The sequence below is a fragment of the Physeter macrocephalus genome, chromosome 11, assembly GCF_002837175.3.
Source record: "Physeter macrocephalus isolate SW-GA chromosome 11, ASM283717v5, whole genome shotgun sequence".
NCBI lineage: Eukaryota > Metazoa > Chordata > Mammalia > Artiodactyla > Physeteridae > Physeter > Physeter macrocephalus.
Window position 1 is genome coordinate 96,187,777 of NC_041224.1, and position 23,487 is coordinate 96,211,263.

The window sequence follows — 23,487 nt, forward strand, 5'->3', positions numbered from 1 at the left end:
TCACAGAGTCTCCAAACAGAGGCGTGACTATCTGCCTGCACTAAAAGAGCCTCTAAAAAGATTGACTTCCGCCCTCAAACTCACTAATGGAATGGAAAGCAAAGGGGGGCAGTTTCCTTCTCCCGCCATAATATGTGCCATCATATGTTTGAGTCCCAGCTCTATACCACCTTGAAATTCACAGCACTGACCCACATTTTATTGTTTCTCTTTATTGAGCTTCCTGTTTGCCCACAGGACTATAAGCTCTGTGAAGGTGGGAACTGGGTCCCCACTGCACCGTAAGGGATAAGCACATAGAAGGTTCTTAATAAATATGTGTTGTATATCTGTTGAATGACGTTTCCCTACGTGAGAAGAAATTTCTTCCACTTCTTATTGCTTTGCCAATGCAATCAAAGTATCTTGGCTGATCTGCCCCCGGGGGAGGAGCTGTCTCTGGCCCCCACACAGCTGACCTTCTTTTCCTCAGCTGTCTAAGCTAGCTCCGTCCTTGGTAATGAAGATGGGTGTGTGATGGAGATCAGCCTCTTGTCATAGCACAGTGGGAATACTGTATCAAACACACAGAGTGCAAGGTGCTATTCATTTTGCTCTACCAATTGTTGTGAATAAAACCCCCTCTCAGATTAGCAGGTCCAAACTCAAGGTTTATTCAGCTGCACAGCTGTAGAAACTCATGCTATCAGCGAGAAATCCAATCTGAGCCCACAAACAAAGGCAGATGATGAGCATGTAAACAGCTGCACGTTTTCAATTCCCAGAGCCTCTTCAAGGATAAAGAACTCGTTTTTATAACATATTTCAGCCAAGGTCATGCAATTTCTGCAGCTGGAATGGCGTCTGTTGCACCAACAAGGCAGTTAATGATTGCGTATCACTGTCTTCCACCAACATTTCTTTGATTCAACACTGTTGGAATTAATGCATTTGCTTATAATTAGAACACCTACCATTCATTAAGTGCCTACTGTGAGCTAGCCACTTCACATAGTTGTAAAAACTTTCTTTTTTTTTTTGGCCACACTGAGCAGCATGTGGGATCTTAGTTTCCCAACCAGGAATCAAACCCGTGCCCCCTGCATTGAAAGTGCGGAGTTTTAACCACTGGACCACCAGGAAAGTACCCTAAAAACTTTTAAAGTAATTTTAAACATACAAAAGCATTGCAAAGATAGCACAGATTTCCCGAATACCCTTCAACAGCCTCCCTTAATGTTTACACCTTACATAACCATGGTACAATGATCGAAAGTCAGAAATGAATGTTGGTAAGATACCACTAACTGAACTACAAGACACATTTTGATTTCTTCAGTGTTTCCGCTAGTGCTTTTTTCCCCCTTCTGTTACAGAATTTGATCTGCACTGCATTTAATTGTCATATCTTCTTAGTGTCCTCCAATCTCTGACAGATCCACAGCCTTTGTCGCTCTTGAACGTGGCACTTTTGAAGAGTACTTGTCAGATATGTTGTCAGACATTCTACATATATGTAGAATGTCCCTAACTTGAGTTTGTCTGATGTTTTTCACATGTTTAGACTGAGATTATGGTTTGGGGGAAAAATATCACAGAGGTTTATGCACCCTTCTCATCAAATCAGATCTGGGGGTACATGACATTGATGTATTTTATTACTGGTGATATCAACCTTGAGTACTTGGCTAAGGTGGCGTCTACCAGGTTTCTCCAAAGTAAAGTTACTATTTTTTTCCTTTCCATACACATGGAATACTTTTAATCTGTACACAACCCTGCAGGTTTGATTAATCCCATTTTACAACTGAGAAAACTTGAGATATCTGCTCTATTTTTACAGTTAAGTCATGGGAAACTCACAGAATTTTAGAGATTATCTCTTTTCTTGAACAAAAGAGGAAACCAAAGCCTAGAGAGATTAAATGACATGGTCAAGGTCATTCTGCCAGTTCACTACAGAAACAAACTAGACCCCAGGTCTCCTGATATCCAGAGAAGGAATAAATGCATGACTAAGACTCCAGTAATGTGCATTAGGCATAAGATCTCTGGATCCTTGCATATAAATAGTCAGGGCTTCCCTTCCCCTAGCTCTGATGGGAGTGGAATCTAACACCATCAGCCGTGCTGAAAACAACAGTCAAGAAGCAGCTGTCTCATTCTGGCTGGACTTGCCGTGGCACTGCAGACTTTAGCTGGTCATAAGACAGGCAGATCTGATATCAGATGCCAATGTCTCCTTTATTTCTGCTAGAATGTGAGTTATATGGCCTCCATTGTCTGCGGTTAATATGGTAATCTGTTTCCAGTGGAGTTGCTGATGGCTTTCTATCTCCTGGACTGAGAAGTTATTTTAGTCTAGAGTGCCACTCCCCCCGCACCCCCGGAATTATGCTGGGCATTCAGAGGGTTTGGTAGATGGAAATCTTAAAAGCAGAGTGGAATGCTTGATGTTGTCATAGGAGTTCCATTACTAAGAAGGCTTTTAGGTAAGATGGTCAATTATGAGCTAAAACCCATTAAACTCCAAATATTTATGTGTTTTGACTGTGTTTCTGCTGCCTATCACTATGATACACTGATACTGAAAAGGATGTGAAAAAGTGAAGGAATTCTGCACGCAGACCAAACTTCAGAACTGTGGTCTTCCCTATGGCTACAACAATCTGATAGGCCGGTATTAGTTAACCAGGACGTAAGGCTCAGCACAACTTTAAGGCAAACTAACGGTGATGAGCTGTGCTTTCCACTCTAGGGAGCCTTTAGGAGAATGGCCCAATCTGGGACTGGCCCTGGTCATGTTGATGTGTCGACCAGGACCCTAGAATTCACTTAGTTCTGAAAGTGAGTTGTACCCCAGGACATAAATAGTCCTATAGGTACATTTAAATGAAAACAGCCGGGACTTCCCTGGTGGTCCAGTGGCTTACAGTCCGTGCTCCCAATGCAGGGGACCCGGGTTCGATCCCTGGTCAGGGAACTAGATTCCGCATGCTGCAACTAACACCCGGTGCAGCCAAGTAAATAAATAAATATTAAAAAAAAAAAAAAAAAGAAACTAGGCCTCTAGAGCAGGGAATGTCTTGGTACCTGGTCAAACTGGAATCTACATCCTGGGATCACTTCTGTCAGGAACTGACCACCCCAGGTCTACCATAGGCAGGATCCGCAGGATGATTTAGACCTGGGAAAAGAAGGAAGGTGACAAAACTGGCCTTCCAAATGCATGAAGGACTTTCCCTAACCACTATACAGGGCATCTGCCCTAAATAAATGCCTGCCATAAACATGTATTCCATTCTATTTCTTAGTGTGAATACCCTCCTGAAAGCTCCATGGTCAGCTCCTGCAGTCAGACAGGACCTCTGTGGCGAAGCACATATAGAAGCACGTACAGTGCTGCCATAGTGTGGGTGGTGTGAGGTCAGGGGCTGCTGGCCTAGTGCTCTGAGGGTGGTATTTGTGTTCCCTGAAGTAGGGGGCTTGGCTTGGCCCGGCATTTCTCCAGTGAAGAACAGCTGATCTGATGATTCTGAAGAGGTCTGCTGCATCAGAAATAAAGGTGTTTTCTTGTGCTGGAGTTCATTCTTTTTATTTTTATTAGAAAAAATTTTAATTGAAGTATAGTTGATTTACAATGTGTTAGTTTCAGGTGTACAGCAAAGTGATTCAGATATACATGTACTTTTCCAGATTCTTGCCCATTATAGGTTTTTACAAGATATTCAATATAGTTCCCTGTGCTGTACAGTAGGCGCTTGTTGTTTATCTATTTTATATATAGTAATGTGTATTTGTTAATCCCAGACTCCTAATTTACCTCTCCCCCACTTTCCCCTTTAGTAACCATAAGTTTGTTTTCCATGTCTGTAAGTCTGTTTCTGTTTTGTAAATAAATTCATTTGTATCATTTTTTTTTAGATTCCACATATAAGCGATGTCATATGATATTTGTCTTTCTCGGTATGACTTACTTCACTTAGTAAGATAATCTCTAGGTCCATCCATTTGCTGCAAGTGGCATTATTTCATTCTTTTTAAAAAATTTTTATTTATTTATTTTTAAATATTTATTTTGGCTGTGCCGGGTCTTACTTGCGGCATGCAGGATCTTTGTTACAGCATGTGCACTCTTTAGTTGCAGCATGAATGTGGGATCTAGTTCACCGACCAGCGATCGAACCCAGGCCCCCTGCGTTGGGAGCATGGAGTCTCACCCACTGGACCACGAGGGAAGTCCCATTATTTCATTCTTTTTATGGCTGAGTAATATGCCATTGTATGTGTATACCACATCTTTTACCCGTTCATCTGTTGATTGACACTTAGGTTACTTCCATGTCTTGGCTATTGTGAATAGTGCTGCTATGAACATAGGGGTGCATGTATCTTTTTGAATTACAGTCTTCTCCGGATATATGCCCAGGAGTGGAATTGCAAGATCATATGGTAATTCCATTTTTAGTTTTTTTAAGAAACCTCCATACTGTTCTCCATAGTGGCTTGGAGTTCATTCTTAACTCCGTTTGTTTCATCCTATTTTACATGCTACAGCTTATAAGCCTTTACAACAATAGAAACCAAACATTTTAAAGCTATTAGATACTAGGAAGATATGGCCCAGCATCTTTGTTTTTAAAACTTGTTGCTTTGAAATAGTTTAAAACTTACAGGAAAGTTGAAAATATAGTGTAAGGAATTCCTGTATACCCTTCATGCAGATTCTTCAGTTATAACATTTTAATACATTTTGCCAATTTTCTCTCTCTGTCTCTGTCTCTTTTTCTCATACATACATAATTTTCTGAGCCATTTGAGAGTAAGTCAGAGCTATGCTACTTTAATACTTCCGTATGTATTTCCTAAAAATAAGGAAATTCTTCTATGTAATCATAGTACAATTCTCAAAATTAGGAAAATTACCATGTAATCAAAAGATCCTATTCAAGTTTTGCCAACTGTCCCAGTAATGTCCCTTATAGTTCAGGATGGAACCCAGGATCATACATTTGTTGTCATATCTCTTTAGTCCTCCTTTAATCTGGAACAGTTCCTCAGACCTGTTTTTCATGGCCTTCACATTTTGAGCAGTATAGGATGTGCCTCAATTCTGGCTTTTAAAAAAAAATATTAATTAATTAATTTGGCTGCGCCAAGTCTTAGTTGCGGCACGCGGGATCTTCGTTGCTGCGTGCGGATCTTTGTTGCGGAGTATGAACTCTTGTTGCAGCATGTGAACTCTTAGTTGCCGCATGTGGGATCTAGTTCCCTGACCAGGGATCGAACCCAGGCCCTCTGCATTGGGAGCGCGGAGTCTCAGTCACTGGACCATCAGGGAAGTCCCCAGCTTTGGTCTGTTTAATATAAACTTACATAAATGAAATCACTCAGTAAACATTTTATCAAAAACATACTTCTATGTTGATATATATAGATTGTTATTTTAATGGTTGCATAATATTCTACTGTATGAAAGGGCTATATTTAACCAATCCCCTGATAAAGGACATTTAGTTTGTTTCTAGTTTTCCATAGTATAAACCACATTACAATTAGTAGCTCTGAGCAATTTATCTGATTTATTTGAAGTGGAATTTCTGGGTTAATGTATACAAATTTAAAATTTTGATGCTATTGCCAGATTGCCATCCAGAAAGATTATATTTAGCATAATTCCACCAATGATGCACGAAAGTGCCTATTCCCCACACCAACATTAGCACTGGACATTTTCATTTTAATCTTGGCCAATAATGGACGCCCCCATTTCTCTGAATATTAATAACGCTGAGCATATTTCATGCTCATTTTGCCTGTTTCAACTTCTTTTATGAATTACCTTTGCCCATATTTCTTTTGAGCAGTTTCTAACGTTTAAACTGATTTGTCAACTCATTCCTTGGCATTTAAGTCTTAAAGGAAAGACACATTATATATTCATTTTAGAGCTTTGTTTGAATCTTTGTTAAAATGATTCTAAGTTCTTATATAAAATCCAGTTTCCTGAGAAAACATATCGAGAATTAGCCACAACAAGGTAACTCAACACTGTAGGCCACCTTGGCCCCGCTTAGTTCTCTGGTCCTGAGCTTCAGATATAGGAGGTGGGTAAAGTGTGAGAAGCAATAAGAGCAGAGAACATTTAAGAACACCCAGGATGTATTTCTCTCCAGTCAATGTATCTAGTTAAACCTTTCAGGATAGCTCTGGGTCAAGACAGAGCAGTTCCTCACTAACCTACTCTAAAGTTATTTCATTCCTTCCTCCAAAAATATTTTAAATGGATGAATAGACATGTAATAAATGTTGAACTGAAGATAGGTCTTAATTATTCAGCCTTAAGTGCTATTAAAAACCATCATTTACATTAGGTAAGAGCATTCAGTTTTCAGTTTAAGTCTTACTGTAGCTTGGCAAGGGAAACTTGAAGCTGGGAAAAAGGACTTCAGCTAATGGAGGCTTCTTCCTTTCTCCTTAATTGCAAAACTTACAGAAATAGGAGCAAAGAATCTGTATATGTCTATGTGTGCTTATATATGGTGCAAAGCTCAAATCTGAACTGATACAATCAAATGTGTCCACGAGGAAATGTGTAATGTTTACTATATCTGGAGGGAAGAGTCCTAGGTCAGAAAAGTAAATCAGAAACAAATACATTCAATTCTCAATTTTATTTATTTTATTTATTTATTTATTTATTTATTATTATTATTTTTTTTTCGGTACGCGGGCCTCTCACTTCTGTGGCCTCTCCCCTTGCGGAGCACAGGCTCCGGACGCGCAGGCCCAGCGGCCATGGCTCACGGGCCCAGCCGCTCTGCGGCATGTGGGATCCCCCCGGACCGGGGCACGAACCCGTGTCCCCTGCATCGGCAGGCGGACTCCCAACCACTGCGCCACCAGGGAAGCCCCAATTCTCAATTTTAAATCAATCAAATCCATCAGTCAACCAATTACAGCCAACTATTACTAAAAGCCAAGTATAATCGTGCTCTGGCAGATATAAGACAAATATAACATGATCTTGAAGAACATACAATCTAGTAGGGGAACAAGACAGACAAACCTGAAACACTGAGGCACCATCCCTGAGAATGCTAAGCAGAATGCATATTATAAGTGGGGCAGCATTTCAGAGAAGGGCAAAATCACTGCTCATAGTAAAGGGGAGTTAAGGGTGTTAGGGTAGTTAGAAAGGCTCTGTGGGGAAATGGGTTTGAGTTGGGCCTGGATGGATGGTAGGATTTGCATAGGTGGAGGGCAGACCGTGGATATTGGGACCCAGGGAACAGAGGCATAGAGGTGGCAGTTGGCAAGCTGCTGAGTGGAAGAAGCCTGATAAGCAAATGTGCATGTTGAGCAGTGCTGAGGACATGTGACTGCCCCAGCAGATGCTGCAGCCGCAGGGCATCCCTGGGGAGCATCCTGGGGAACTGGCATGATGTAGTGTTCTAGCCCATGCCACGCTGTACTAGAGTCTGAGGCAAAAGTAAAACGCAGTACTATCGATCCTGTCCTTATTTAAAATTTTGATATTTTGTTCATCATGGATTTTTTTTTTGCTGTTAATTTTGATTTTTAAAAATATTGCATTAAAATATTATTTATTTTGATTACTGTGATTTGGGTCATCCCCTTAAATTTTGTGCCCCAGGCAAGTGCCTTACTTGCCTCACCCTCATCCCGGCCCTGTGTTCTATTTCTGAAGTTTGAGGGTGGGGACATGGGTAATTATTTTATTATTTTTAATTATAGCTTACTCATATTACAAATAAGCTTTGGTTAGTGGACAGTATTTAATAAAAAAAAATTAATATAAAGAAATTAGAATTTTAAGGAGATTAATTTGGAACTTTGGAGCCCAAAAAACATGACAGGGAAAAGAGCCCTTTGTGTTCCTGAGTCAGTCTCTAGGGTAGAGTAACTCCCTGTTGCTGCACTGAATACACTGCAAGCAAAAAAGGTTGTCTTGTCCAGGTCTAAGTGGGTAAAAGATAACTGGGGTGGCGGGGGGGGCACCAGAAGCTGCTGTCCACTTGGAGATAGGCCTTGAGCAGCTCAGCTGCTGGAGCCCGAGTGGCTCTGCCACATGGACTGAGACAAGCTTCCACAAGGTGGGTGGGCTTGGCCCATTTCTCACATTAAACAAACCCATCCAGCTGTGCTCAAAGAGAAGCTGCCCACTGGGCCAGAGTGCATACCACAGGTCATGGCCCAAGGAGCAATGTGAGATCTGTGAACGCTATAAATGTCTCTGGGCCACTTGCATGTAGGAGAAGAGGGGGTGTGTGACACAAAGAGTATTATTAGCACATCTAAAAATGTAACATCTGAAAAATCTGAAAGCTATTGTTCATTAGTAAACTGGTGACTTATGAAAGATGACTTTGAGCCAGAGAAGTCAATAGAGTGCAGCACAAATCGCAAAAATAGGCCCCTGGAAAGGCAGAAAGGTGCAGCTGCTCCCAGCACTTGTCACCAGGTGCACTGCTTTGTCACTGGATTTGGACCTTCCAGTCAGCACCAATGTTCAGTGAGAACTTCTCCAGGTTCAGGGTGGATGTTTTGGCACAATATGTAAAAGCCACAGGCTGAGCTTTACCATCTAGATATCAAAATTGTAAAAGGGAAAGTTTGATGAACATCTAGGAGAGAAATTTTGAATTTAAAATGTTTCTGACTCTGTTATAAAACCTTATGCCCCATATAGGAGAATCCAAATTAATAGCACTTGTACCCATGGACTTCCATGAAATTTTAAAACATGAAACACTCCACTGTTTTGAGTGCAAGACTGAATGAAAACAAACTAAGGAACAAAGTGATTTGTCCAACAAATTCAGTAGGTAAAAAAGGATATATCCTATTCCATGTCCTTTAAGAAACTCCATAAACTCCATGAGCAGGATTCCCCAGGACTTCAGATATCTACAGTTTAAAAAAAATATTCAGAGAAGCTACAATATTATTTCAAGTCCCAAATAGTTTCCTTTAGGAAAATATTAACTGCTTACAATGAGCAGAAAGACCAGTTGATGAAGAGAAGCAGGATGGCCTCATGCCCTCTAGATACTAGTATATTTGACTCCTGCCAGAAAGAGCAGAGTCCACTTGGCTAAGAATATTATGTCAGTTTTAGACTAATCATCTCTTCACTGCAGATACTTCTATGTTTACAAAAACAAATGGCCTGTTTCCTCACCAGGTGAGTGGCTGGTCACAGAAGATGGGTGCTTCTTGAGGCCTAGGACCAAGATCTGCTCCACCACACACTTGCTGGGGTAATGACCCCTCTTGTCAGCACAACTGGAATAGATACAACAAATGGCATTAGGAGAAGGAGAGGAATAGGGGTTTGGACTGGTTACTAGGTCACCATCCCGAGCCTTGTGAGTTCCCCTCCCATCTTTCTCTGTGGAGGCATGAAACATAGAGTGGTCACATTTACTAGGATGAAGAGATGAAAATAGATGATCCTATGTGCTGAGGACAAGCTAACCAGTAGTCTCCCTCTAACAAGCCATTCGAAGAGGCAACACTTAAGGATACTGAAGTCCCAAATGTTACTTGGATGCTGCAATCAAATTGTAAGAAATCAGATACTTAATGAATGGCTGAAGAGATGAATAAATGGGATTAATGGGAATTTATACTGAATTCTTTTTTATTTTTCAGAGAGGGAAGGAAAGGAAGACAGAGACAATAAGGAAGGGATGTTCATGAAGTGGTTGAAAAATACTCCTGTGGGGCTCCAGACCAAGATGGCAACATAAGAGGCTCCTGAATTTCCCTCCTCCCACAGATGCACTGAATATAAAGCTACACATGGAGCAATTCCCTTTGAGAGAAATCTGGAAACTAGCTGAGTGACTCCTATACATTGGGTGACTGAGAAAATACCCACATCAAAACAAGTAGGAGAGACTTTCCTGGTGGTCCAGTGGGTAAGACTCCACGCTCCCAATGTAGGCAGCCCAGGATCGATCCCTGGCCAGGGAACTAGATCCCACATGCATGCTGCAACTAAGAAGTCGGCATGCCACAACTAAGACCCGGCACAGCCAAAATAAACTATAAATAAATAAAAATAAGTTAAGAACAAAACCAAAACAAACAAACAAACAAAACAAGTAGGAGAGCAGAAGCAAGAAGAACTACAATTCTGCAGCCTCTGCAATGAAAACCGCATTCACAGAAAAATAGACAAAAATGAAAAGGCAGAGGACTATGTACCAGATGAAGGAACAAGATAAAACCCCAGAAAACCAGCTACATGAAGTGGAGATAGGCAACCTTCCAAAAACAGAATTCAGAATAATGATAGTGAAGATGATCCAAAACCTCGGAAAAAGAATGGAGGCAAAGATCGAGAAGATGCAAGAAATGTTTAACAAAGACCTAGAAGAATTAAAGAACAAACACCTAGAAGAATTAAAGAACAAACAAACAGAGATGAACAATACAATAACTGAAATGAAAAATACACTAGAAAGAATCAATAGCAGAATAACTGAGGCCAAAGAACAGATAAGTGACCTTGAAGACAGAATGGTGGAATTCACTGCCATGGAACAGAATAAAGAAAATGAAAAGAAATGAAGACAGCCTAAGAGACCTCTGGGACAACATTAAACGCACCAACATTCGCATTATATTGGACCCAGAAGGAGAAGAGAAAGGACCTGAGAAAATATTTGAAGAGATTATAGTCAAAAACTTCCCTAACATGGGAAAGGAAATAGCCACCCAAGTCCAGGAAGTGCAGAGAATCCCAGGCAGGATAAACCCAAGGAGAAACACGCCAAGACACATAGTAATCAAATTGACAAAAGTTAAAGACAAAGAAAAGTTATTAAAAGCAACAAGGGAAAAACGACAAATAACATACAAGGGGACTCTCATAAGGTTAACAACTGATTTCCCAGCAGAAACTCTACATGCCAGAAGGGAGTGGCATGATATATTTAAAGTGATGAAAGGGAATAAACTACAATCAAGATTACTCTACCTGGCAAGGATCTCATTCAGATTCGACAGAGAAATCAAAAGATTTACAGACAAGCAAAAGCTAAGAGAATTCAGCACCACCAAACCAGCCTTACAACAAATGCTAAAGGAACTTCTCTAGACCTGAAACACAAATGCTAAAGGAACTTTACAACAACAAATGCTAAAGGAACAAATGCTAAAGGAACTTCTTCTCTAATTGGGAAACACAAGAGAAGAAAAGGACCTACAAAAACAAACCCCAAACAATTAAGAAAATGGTAATAGGGCTTCCCTGGTGGCGCAGTGGTTGAGAGTCCGCCTGCGAAATCAAAAGAAGGCTGGAGTAGCAATACTCATATCAGATAAAATAGACTTTAAAATAATGCTACAAGTGACAAGGAAGGACACTACATAATGATCAAGGGATCAATCCAAGAAGAAGATATAACAATTATATATGCACCCAACACAGGAGTACCTCAATACATAAGGCAGATGCTAATAGCTGTAAAAGAGGAAATCGACAGTAACTCAATAATAGTGGGGGACTTTAACACCTCACTTACCCAATGGACATACCATCCAGATGGAAAATTAATAAGGAAACCCAAGCTTTAAATGACACAATAGACCAGATAGATTTAATTGATATTTATAGGACATTCCATCCAAAAATAGATTACACTTTCTTCTCAAGTGCACACGGAACATCCTCCAGGATAGATCACATCTTGGGTCACAAATCAAGCATCGGTAAATTTAAGAAAATTGAAATCATATCAGGCATCTTTTCCAACCACAATGCTATGAGATTAGAAATTAATTACAGGGAAAAACATGTAAAAAACACAAACACATGGAGGCTAAACAATATGTTACTAAATAAACAAGAGATCTCTGAAAAAATCAAAGAGGAAATTAAAAAATACCTAGAGACAAATGCCAATGAAAACACAATGATGCAAAACCTATGGGATGGAGCAAAAGCAGTTCTAAGAGGGATGTTTATAGCTATACAATCCTACCTCAAGAAACAAGAAAAATCTCAAATAAACAATCTAACCTTACACCTACAGGAACTAGAGAAAGAAAAACAAACAAAACCCAAAGTTAGTCTAAGGAAAAAATCATAAAGATCAGAGCAGAAATAAATGAAATAGAAACAAAGAAAACAGTAGCAAAGATCAATAAAACTAAAAGCTGGTTCTTTGAGACGATAAAGAAAATTGATAAACCTTTAGCCAGACCCATCAAGAAAAAGAGGGCGAGGACTCAAATCAATAAAATTAGAAATGAAAAAAGGAGAAGTTACAACGGACACTGCAGAAATACAAAGCATCATAAAAGACTACTAGAAGCAACTCTGCCAATAAAATGGAAAACCTGGAAGAAATGGACAAATTCTTAGAAAGGTATAAACTTCCAAGACTGAACCAGGAAGAAACAGAAAATATGAACAGACCAATCACAAGTAATGAAATTGGAACTGTGATTAAAAATCTTCCAACAAACAAAAGTCGAGGACCAGATGGCTTCACAGGTGAATTCTACCAAACATTTGGAGAAGATCTAACACCCATCCTTCTCAAAGTCTTCCAAAAAACTGCAGAGGAAGGAATACTCACAAACTCATTCTACGAGGTCACCATCACCCTGATACCAAAACCAGACAGAGATACTACAAAAAAATAAAATTACAGACCAATATCACTGATAAATATAGATGCAAAAATACTCAACAAAATACCAGCAAACAGAATCCAACAACACATTAAAAGGATCATACACCATGATCAAGTGGGATTTATCCCAGGGATGCAAGGATTCTTCAATATATGCAAATCAATCAATGTGATACACCATATTAACAAACTGAAGAATAAAAACCATATGATCATCTCAATAGATGCAAAAAAAGCTTCTGACAAAATTCAACACCCATTTTTAATAAAAACTCTCCAGAAAGTTGGCGCAGAGGGAACCTACCTCAACATAAGAAAGGCCATATATGGAAAAAAAAAAAAAAAAGTAGGAAAGGCTGAGCCACACTCTCCATATAACCCCCACCCCTGGCATAGTCCCATACAATTGGGAAGGAATCCCCAACTCCTGGCTTCTCCAGGAAGAGTGAAGGGTTTGGACCACACTTCTAGTGTCCCTCCTTTCAAGGCTCCCACCTGAGGGATGGCCCTCAAATCACCTAGCTCTGATAGCTAACGGGCTTAATCATAGCAAATAAAGGAGTAGCTGTTAATAGGCAGTGTGGCTATCCCCACAGGGCTCAGTGCAGAGAGAGCAGGCAAAAACATCCATCTCACAGGTTCTCCCTGGAAGGGATTTGACTGCATACTTTCCCAGCTACTGCCTGAGTGTTCTAATCAGCCTGCATCTAGGTGCTGACTAAAATCTGCCCCTTTGAGACACGGATGGGTCTCAGCACATCCTCAACAACTGTGAGTCACTAAGAACAAAGATGGCAGCTTGGATAATCACAAAGGTCTGAGAAACAACAAGGAGCTCAGGCCCAGCTGATCGACGAGGTTCATCTCCTACATGAGACCAGTCTGTCAAGACTGGAAGAGGTGGCTGTCTTATCTAATGTGAGAAACCAACACAAAGAGTCAAGGAAAATGAAACAGGAGAATATGTTCCAAACAAAAGAATGCGATTAATCTACAGAAACTGACCTCAACAAAATGGAGATAAGTTATTTACCTGATAGACAGTTCAAACTAGTGGTCATAACAATGCTCACCAAGGTCAGAGAGCAATGCATGAACAAAGTGAGAATTTCAACGAAGACAGAAAATATTAAAAAGTACCAAACAAAATACAGACCTGAAGAATACAAGAAGTGAACTGAAAAATTCAATAAATACTGCATGGTGTAACTTATATATGGAATGGAAAAAAATTTTCAAAAAAGGAAAGTTGAACTCATAGAAAAGAGAGTAGAATGGGGGTTGCTAGGGGCTGGGGGGTGGGGGAAATAGAGAGAGGCTGGTAAAAGAGTACAAACTTTCAGCTATAAGATGAATAAGGTTTGAGACTCTAATGTATAACATGGTAAATATAGTTGATAATACTGTATTGCATAACTGAAATTTGCCAAGAGAGTAGAACTTAAGTGTTCTCATCAAAAGGGGAAAAAAAGGGTTAAACATGTGAGGTGATGGATGTGTTAATTAACTTGATGATGGGACTACTTTCACAATGTGTACATATATCAAATCATCACATTGTATACTTTAAATATATTACAATTGTATTTTTATTTTTTTTTAATTTTTATTTTATTATTATTTTTTTTTTGTGGTACGTGGGCCTCTCACTGTTGTGGCCTCTCCTGTTGTGGAGCACAGGCTCCGGACGCACAGGCTCAGCGGCCACGGCTCACGGGCCCAGCCGCTCCGTGACATGTGGGATCTTCCCGGAGCGGGGCACGAACCCGTGTCCCCTGCATCGGCAGGCGGATTCTCAACCACTGCGCCATCAGGGAAGCCCTGTATATTTATACTAGTATATTTTATTAAAATTTTATTTCTAAATTATACCTTAATGACCTAGAGATTATCATACTGAGTGCAGTGAGTCAGAGAAAGAGAAATATCGTATGATATCCCTTATATGCAGAATCTAAAAAGAAATGATACAAATGAACTTATTTACAAAACAGAAAAAGACTCACAGACTTAGAGAATGAACTTACGGTTACCAGGGGGGAAGGGATAGTTAGGCAGTTTGAGATCGACATGTACACACTGTCATATTTAAAATGGATAACCAACAAGGACATAATGTATAGCACAGGGAACTCTGCTCAATGTTATGTGGCAGCCTGGATGGGAGGGGAGTTTGGGGGAGAATGGATACATGTGTATGTACTATAAGATGAATAAGGTTTGAGACTCTAATGTATAACATGGTAAATATAGTTGATAATACTGTATTGCATAACTGAAATTTGCCAAGAGAGTAGAACTTAAGTGTTCTCATCAAAAGGGGAAAAAAAGGGTTAAACATGTGAGGTGATGGATGTGTTAATTAACTTGATGATGGGACTACTTTCACAATGTGTACATATATCAAATCATCACATTGTATACTTTAAATATATTACAATTGTATTTTTATTTTTTTTTAATTTTTATTTTATTATTATTTTTTTTTTGTGGTACGTGGGCCTCTCACTGTTGTGGCCTCTCCTGTTGTGGAGCACAGGCTCCGGACGCACAGGCTCAGCGGCCACGGCTCACGGGCCCAGCCGCTCCGTGACATGTGGGATCTTCCCGGAGCGGGGCACGAACCCGTGTCCCCTGCATCGGCAGGCGGATTCTCAACCACTGCGCCATCAGGGAAGCCCTGTATATTTATACTAGTATATTTTATTAAAATTTTATTTCTAAATTATACCTTAATGACCTAGAGATTATCATACTGAGTGCAGTGAGTCAGAGAAAGAGAAATATCGTATGATATCCCTTATATGCAGAATCTAAAAAGAAATGATACAAATGAACTTATTTACAAAACAGAAAAAGACTCACAGACTTAGAGAATGAACTTACGGTTACCAGGGGGGAAGGGATAGTTAGGCAGTTTGAGATCGACATGTACACACTGTCATATTTAAAATGGATAACCAACAAGGACATAATGTATAGCACAGGGAACTCTGCTCAATGTTATGTGGCAGCCTGGATGGGAGGGGAGTTTGGGGGAGAATGGATACATGTGTATGTATGGCTGAGTTGCTTTGCTGTGCACCTGAAACTATCACAGCATTGTTAATCAGCTATTCTCCAATATAAAATAAAAAGTTAAAAAAATTATACCTTAATGAATCTGGGGGGGGATAAAAGAAAAATACTCCACAAGTGGCCTTCATCATTAATTTCTTAAAATAGCAACTCTGCATTTGAGGATAGCAAAAGGATAGCATAATTTAAGAAAGCACACAGCTTTTTTAGCTGCCATTACCTGTTGGTCAAAACACCTGAGGCGAATGAAAACTTCCTGTGCAAGAATTGCTTCTGGTGGAGGTATTGGAATGAATGACCATCATCGAGATAGAATTCACCCACAGCAGAACCCTGGAGAGTGAATCACAGATAGAGAATGTGCTTATGTAATAGCTTTCTAGGAAAAGACTGTCGCCTCCCTAAAGGAAATAATAGATTTTAAAACCTATGAAAAATTATGTTGAACAACTGCTTAATATTCAAGCTGTACAAAGCAGTCATACAATATATATATACTTAATACACATTTGTGAAATAATATGAATAAACAAGTCACACAAGAGGAGGACAAAGAGTTAGGCCTTGTTGAAAGAGATTTAAACTATGAAGTATGGTCAGCGGCATAGGTGGCTTCCCCCAAAATATTATCCTAGAAGGTGACAACAGGTCAAGAAAAGTTCACCAAATGGAAGTGAAATTAAAAGAAAAAATTGGTATACAATGTATGAGATCAGCTATCTTTAGAAGACCCTCCATTTAAAGAACGGTATCTAGTTCCTACTGTCTTTTAGTAGGAGGACCACTTTTGCATGTCAGACAATGTCACAGCACTCCATATGGCAGTTCACTGTTATTGACGTTTCATGTGCTATGGACCTCGAGTTTCTTGTAATTATTCCATGGCCTCACATGGGCCCGAGGTCCATAGTTTGACCCCAGAAAACATACTTAAATGAAACGGATTGAAAAGAAAGATGTAAGAAAAAGAAAGCTTAATTATTTTATAATATTTGCTTAAGAGTAAGGATTTGTGTTTTGGCACTGTATTTTGGCAAATGGCTAGGAGAGGAATCTGTTATAGGCCTCATTTGGCTCAAAAGATCTCCTCAAAAGGACAGATCAACTCTGGAATCCTTCCAGGTTTTACCCAAGGAGATTGTAGTTGTTTGAGCCATGAGCACAGAAGTCATTGCCTGAGACTGTGTCCCTGGAATGTTGCATAGACACAGGACCCTTTTACAGGAGACTGATATTCAGGGCTAATCCACATGGCGGGCTGCCTATAGCTCAATGAGCTTTCAGTCCAGTGGTAATCAATGCCAAGCTGCAGAGCACCAAGGGTCACAGTGCCCTAGAGGAAATTTCTATTATTTCTAGTTCTAAGAGTACCCTTAAGGATAATTCCAGGAAAGTCAGACAAGAAATGATTCAAAACTTTGATTTCTAGATAAACTTCAGAAGCACCTATCCTGTAGATGGGGTTCACCACTTTTACATAGTGTCACATACTCAAAGGCTACAACTGTAAAGAAACAGAGTAGTAACAAACAAGATGTGTAAAAGTAACATTTTTCAAATACCTTAGTGCTTAGGGCCACCCAGAGTCCATATGGGGAATCAGTCATACAGCCCGTGGATCTTCCTATAGTTGTCTTTATTGGTACCACACTTCCACCTCGTTGAAACACTGGTATCTATAACAGAGCAACACTCTCAGAGAAGGAGGATTCATATAAGGCAATTTCAAAGTAGACTTAAAATGTTTCATTGTACAAGACTCACATTCGTTACAAGTACAGACTCAAAGGCAAAATAAATCTGTGAACACAGAGATGGCAAATATGGGGGCCCTGGCATTAAACGGAAAAGAGTTCAAACACTAAAAATGGTTCATTTTTAAATTATTAGGGAAACTTCTTACCCTTCATCAATTTATTATCTGTTCTGACTATCCTGTAAGTAGCCTTTCCTGTTTTGTATTTTAAATTTTCCTGTCAATATAACAAACAAGTTTATTTCGAGGACCCTGCTAAAGAGGGAATTTGTCTGTATGAGCAGGCCCAGATGTACATATGTATGTCTTTATAAAAGATGTAGGGACTTCCCTCGTGGTCCAGTCGTTAAGAATCTGCCTTCCAATGCAGGGGACGCAGGTTTGATCCCTGGTCGGGGAACTAAGATCCCACATGCTGTGGGGCAACGAAAGCCTGCAAGCCGCAACTACTGAGCCCATGTGCCACAACTAGAGAGAAGCCCATGGGCAGCAATGAAGAGCCCACACGCAGCAACGACAGATCCCATGTGCTGCAACTAAGACCTGACTAAGCCGAAAAAAAAAAAAAAAAGATGGTCGTTTCTTGGTTTGGGAAAGATGACTGTTGTCCTTACTTCAGCCTGTACCCTTCTTGCTCCTGCTTCCCTGATCACCAGGATGACTGACTCAGTTATGAGGGTAAAACTGTGAAACTTTTGTTATAGAAGCCACCAAGGGCACTTGAAGTGACTCTGACAACAGGGTTGTAGGCATGGCCCCTATCTATGGGTCTTCTGAAATGGCATTCCCAGCCATGACAGCCCAGTAGGTTCCCTGACTCCCAGTGCAATCCTCTGTAAGGAAGCTCCCTGAATCACGTGAAGGCCTGTACTTTGCTCTGAGTAATGTACAAGTGGGGAGAAGAGCAAGAATACAGTAGTCCCCCCTTCCCCACGGGGGATTCGTTCCAAGACCCCCAGTGGATGCCTGAAACCGAGGAGAGTACTGAACCCTATATAAAGGTATTTCCCCTACACTAATGGGCGGGTAGCACACACAGTGTGGATCTGCTGGACAGAGGGATGATTCATGTCCTGGGCAGGAGGGAGCAGGATGGTGCGAGATTTTGTCATGCTACTCAGGACAGCGTGCAATTTAAAGTGTATGAATTGTATATTTCTGTAATTTTCCATTTAATGTTTTTGGACCACAGTTAATAATTTTGGGTTTTTTCTTTTTAACACATTTTATTTATTTTTATTTATTTATTTTTGGCTGCACTGGGTTTTTGTTGCTGCACGCGGGTTTTCTCTAGTTGCAGTGCGTGGGCTTCTCATTGTGGTGGCTTCTCTTGTTGTGGAGCACGGGTTCTAGGCACGCAGGCTCAGTAGTTGCGGCACACGGGCTTCGTTGCTCTGTGGCATGTGGGATCTTCCCGGACCGGGGCTTGAACCCGTGTCCCCTGCATTGGCAGGTGGATTCTTAACCACTTCGCCACCAGGGAAGTCCTGCAGTTAGTATTTTTGGGCCATGGTTGATTGAAGGTAAATGAAACTGTGGAAAGTGAAACCGCAGATAAGGGGGACTGTTGTATACATGAAGCTGGGAATCAGGGTGGAAGTAGTCAAGATGTCCATCCACCCTCTGCTTGACTTGAAGTCAGCAGCAAGAAGTAAAGCACATCTACCTCCCCACCCTCATCAGCCTACTCTTCTTATTCTTTTTTTTTCCTTCAAAGAATGAGGCAGTAAGTTAATATGAATGGGCTCTGGAGTAGGTGTTCAGTTGACCCGGGGTCTTGTCTCAGTTCTGCCACAATATAGCTGCAACCCTGGACAAGGAATTTAACTTCTCTGAACCTCACTTTCTTCACCTGTAAGCATGAGGGATTCAAGTAGATGAATGGTGAGGTCTCTTCTAGATCTGCAAGTTGGCATCTGAAATCATTTTCTATATAATGGAGTTCATATTGCTGCTGAGAATTTTTAAAAATAACATCAATATCTCTTTATAAATCTTTACACTACTTAGGGCCTGTGGTAGTCATTGTGATTCAGCTGCAGGAGCAGACTTCCCTTCAGAAATGCAGCCTAGATGGGCCACTCTGAGTCTAAAATCATAACTCATAGCCTCCCCTTGGGCCTAGAGGTCCAACTAAAAACTCATGTTTTCTGACTTGGTGTTGTAGAATATTCTGTATGGTGTATGTGGGGACCATCATGTATACTCTCTGTTGTCAGCGTTATTATTTTTCTTAGACATACAAATGTAAATCAGAGTATGTTTTTTAAATTTTTTTTCTCACATTTAACAGCCTTATTGATATAATTCATGTCATACAATTCACCCATTTATAGTGTACAATTAAATGGTTTTTAGTATATTCAGAGTCATGCAACCATTACCATAATCAATTTAAAATCACCCCAAAAAGAAACACTATACCCATTAGTGGTCACTCCCCATTGCTCCCAAAACCCTCTCCCTGCCTTCAGCTCTAGGCAACCACTAATCTACATTTGGTCTTCATATGTATGTGTTATTATGCAGAACACTGATGTCCTTGGTTCTTTCTATGTAGGCATATGTTATGGACTAAATGTGTCCCCACAAAATTCACATTGAAGCTCCAACCCCCAATGTGACTGTATTTGGAGACAGGGCCTTTACAGAGGTAATTAAGACTAAATCAGGTCATAGGAGTTGGGGCCCTGATCCAAATGATTAGTGTTATAAGAGACAAGAGAGCTCACTCTCTCTCTCTGCCATGTGAGGACACAGCAAGGTGTCTGTCTACATGCCAGGAAGAGAGCCCTCACCAGGAACCGAATTGGTTGGAACCTTGATTTGGGACTTCCAGCCTCTAGAACTGTGAGAAAAGAAATTTCTGTTGTTGAAGCCACCTAGTCTATGGTATCCTGTCATGGCAGCCTGAGTAGACAAATACAGCACAATAGGTAAAAATAACAGTCTGAAAATAACTTACCGTGTCCAAGGCTACTGGGATCTTTACAGTACATGCTCCTTTCCAATGAGAAAATGTCTTAGAGTCATACCAGACCTGAAAAGAAACAGACCCTAATGAAAAAGAGTGTATAAGCAACTCTGTTCACAATTTCATTATTTAGTAAAACATCCATTTATCTGGATTTCAAAAAACCAGAAAGCTAAAATAAATACAATTTAAAAAAAAAAACACCTTGAGTAGAAGTTAGGAAGAACATATGCTTTTAAAAAGATCCCAAAGGAAAAACCTAGTACTGTGACAGATTAAGCTGACTAAAAGGCCATTCATTTTTCCATTCATCCATCCAAAAGTTATTTATAGATCAATCTACCGTGTGCCCAGCATTGCTGGGTACACACAAGTGAACAGGAAGACATAGAACTTGCCCTCATGGATTTTATAGTCCAGTTGGCTTATAAAAACTTAATGATCGGGACCTCCCTGGTGGCGCAGTGGTTAAGAATCCGCCTGCCAATGCAGGGGACACGGGTTCGAGCCCTGGTCCAGGAAGATCCCACATGCTGCGGAGCAACTAAGCCCGTGTGCCACAACTACTGAGCCTGCACTCTAGAGCCCGTGAGCCACAACTCTGAAGTGCCACAACTACTGAAGCCCACATGCCTAGAGCCCGTGCTCCACAAGAGAAGCCACTGCAGTGAGAAGCCTGCACACCGCAACGAAGAATAGCCCCCCGCTCGCCACAACTAGAGAAAGCCTGCGTGCAGCAACGAAGACCCAATGTAGCCAAAAATAAATAAATAAATAGCTTTTTAAAAAACAAAAAAACTTAATGATCTAGTAGTGAAAAAGACAATGGAAGAGAGAAAACCACAACAAAGCAGAAAAGCACATTGCAAGCAAACAGATTACAAATGAGGCAGGAGAAAAAAAAGTGTCAGACAAGGAAACATCTTAGAGAAAAACAAATGGAAACTTGGATTACTACTATAGTGTCATTGTTTCTTAACAGAGTTCAATTCAGGGATGAGGTTCAAACTCTTACCTGAGAGGCCTGTCAAGGGGGTTTACTTGCTAAAGTGCTAAAAAAGTCCTGCAAAGTAATTTGGTGGGATAAATCCTTAAGATACCATCAGAAGCAGCATGAAAACAAAACCTTTTTCTCTCTTCTAGTTCAATATAATTTCTGGCAGCCACAGAGTCTATTTCGCAAGTTCACCTCCTGGGATTACCAGAGCCTTTATAAAGCTGGGCTGTTGAATCTGTCATTGTCTTGCTGTGAATGTGAGAGGGCTATGACCTGACAGTTGCTAGCTACACTGAACTCTTAATTCAACTGGATCAGCCCCACCTTGTCATGAAGTATTATCTTTGGCTGGATTCAATTTGCTAATGTTTTGTCAAGGATTTCTGCGTCTGTGTTTACAAGGGATATTGTCTTAGCTTTCTTTTCTCGTAATGTCTTTCTTTGGTGAATTCTACTAGCTTTAGATAAAAAGCTGGTGGGAGTGAAAGGTAAAAAAAAAAAAGGATTCAAACAATATTTGGGGATTTCCTGTCGACCATTTCCAGTCTAACTAACTGAAACGAGAGTTATAGCGTGTGTGCTCTGGTGCCATATTCAAAGATCTCCAGCCTAGGAAGTATACAACTGGTATAAAACATAATGTAGATCAGACCCGGAGCTTAGTCACCAAGCTCCTCACCCAGCAAGTACTTACAGAAGGCCTACTATGGGCCACGTGCCCATCTAGATGCAGAGACCATAACAGATAAAAATCACTGCCCTCAAAAAGCTAACATTCTAATGGGAGAGATAAATATTAAACAAAACATAAAAGTAAATATATAGAATGTTTAAAATGGCATGTTCTGTGGAGAAATATAAAGGACGAAGGAGGGTTAGACAGTACCGGGGCAGTGGGAGTGGTTTATAGTCTTTATTTTATTTTATTTTATTTATTTTATTTATTTATTTTTGGCTGCATTGGGTTTTTGCTGCTGCATGCGGGCTTTCTCTAGTTGCGGAGAGCGGGGGCTACTCTTTGTAGCAGTGCGCAGACTTCTCATTGTGGTGGCTTCTCTTGTTGCAGAGCAGGGGCTCTAGGAGCATGGGCTTCCGTAGTTGTGGCACGCGGGCTCAGTAGTTGTGGCTCACGGGCTCTAGAGTGCAGGCTCAGTAGTTGTGGCGCACGGGCTTAGTTGCTCCGTGGCATGTGGGATCTTCCCGGACCAGGGCTCGAACCCGTGTCCCCTGCATTGGCAGGCGGATTCTTAACCACTGCGCCACCAGGGAAGCCCCGGTTTATAATCTTAAACAGGGTGTCAGAGAAGCCCTCCCTGATAAACGGATTCGCAGGAGAGGGAAAGGGCCACACAGTAACATGGGGAAGGTGACAGCGAGGCCTTTAGATAGCTCCCTGCACAGTGTGATGCGATACTAGCTAACCAGCAAGGTAAAGTTCTGGCAAGAAACGGCTTGGCTCTCCTACACAGGCTTTGGGAAGATGTAGCAAGAGAAACAATCACAGAACAGTCTGGGATATAGTGTTGAAGGAATAGGTTACATAGTCACAACAATGTGATTGCAATGTTAATAGGTCATTATAGAAATTCGTGGCTAAGTCAGAAAGGGAGCTAGTTCTTCTCAATGGGAACCTATGCTTTGTCAGAATCGACTTGAGAAACTCTCAGCAGAAATGCTTGGCTGGACAATTTATTTAGCTGTTGTTATATTTAACTTTTTTCTCGGGTTTCTGCTTGGCAGGGGAACCTTTGTAAAGAGCCCCACCTTCAGAACTACAAATTACTAGAGAAACCAAGCAGAAAGAACATCATTCATGAGCACTCTGTAGAAAAGCCTGGTTATTGTCATATCAGTAATGACAAGTGTAGTGGGCTGAATGGTGGCTCTTCAAAAAGATATATTTGCTTCCTAATCCCTGGACAGAGTGAATATTACTTTCTATGGTAAGAGATTTGACTAAATTAAGGATCTTGAGATAAGGAGGTAATCTGGAATTATTCAGATGGTCCCTAAATAACATCACAAGTGT

General features: G+C 40.6%; 1 protein-coding gene across 13 annotated transcripts in view; it reads right to left on the reverse strand.

Annotated features, from left to right (window-relative positions):
- Positions 1 to 639: 639 nt before the first annotated feature.
- GANC (glucosidase alpha, neutral C) overlaps positions 640 to 23,487 on the reverse strand; it is an 82,456-nt gene continuing 59,608 nt past the window's right edge. For 10 of the 13 annotated variants that reach the window (XM_028495422.2, XM_028495427.2, XM_028495421.2 and 7 more), the window contains 5 exons: positions 20,453 to 20,527; positions 17,294 to 17,407; positions 15,952 to 16,064; positions 9,185 to 9,288; positions 6,707 to 8,587 (listed from right to left, as the gene is read on the reverse strand). In XM_028495422.2, coding sequence (XP_028351223.1) covers positions 8,478 to 8,587; positions 9,185 to 9,288; positions 15,952 to 16,064; positions 17,294 to 17,407; positions 20,453 to 20,527 — 516 coding nt within the window. In that variant the 3' untranslated portion in view covers positions 6,707 to 8,477. Of the gene's footprint in view, positions 913 to 3,072; positions 3,167 to 6,706; positions 8,911 to 9,184; positions 9,289 to 15,951; positions 16,065 to 17,293; positions 17,408 to 18,694; positions 19,021 to 20,452; positions 20,528 to 23,487 lie in introns of those variants that run through there. The other 3 variants (XM_028495423.1, XM_028495425.1, XM_028495434.2) reach the window with 3 other exon arrangements.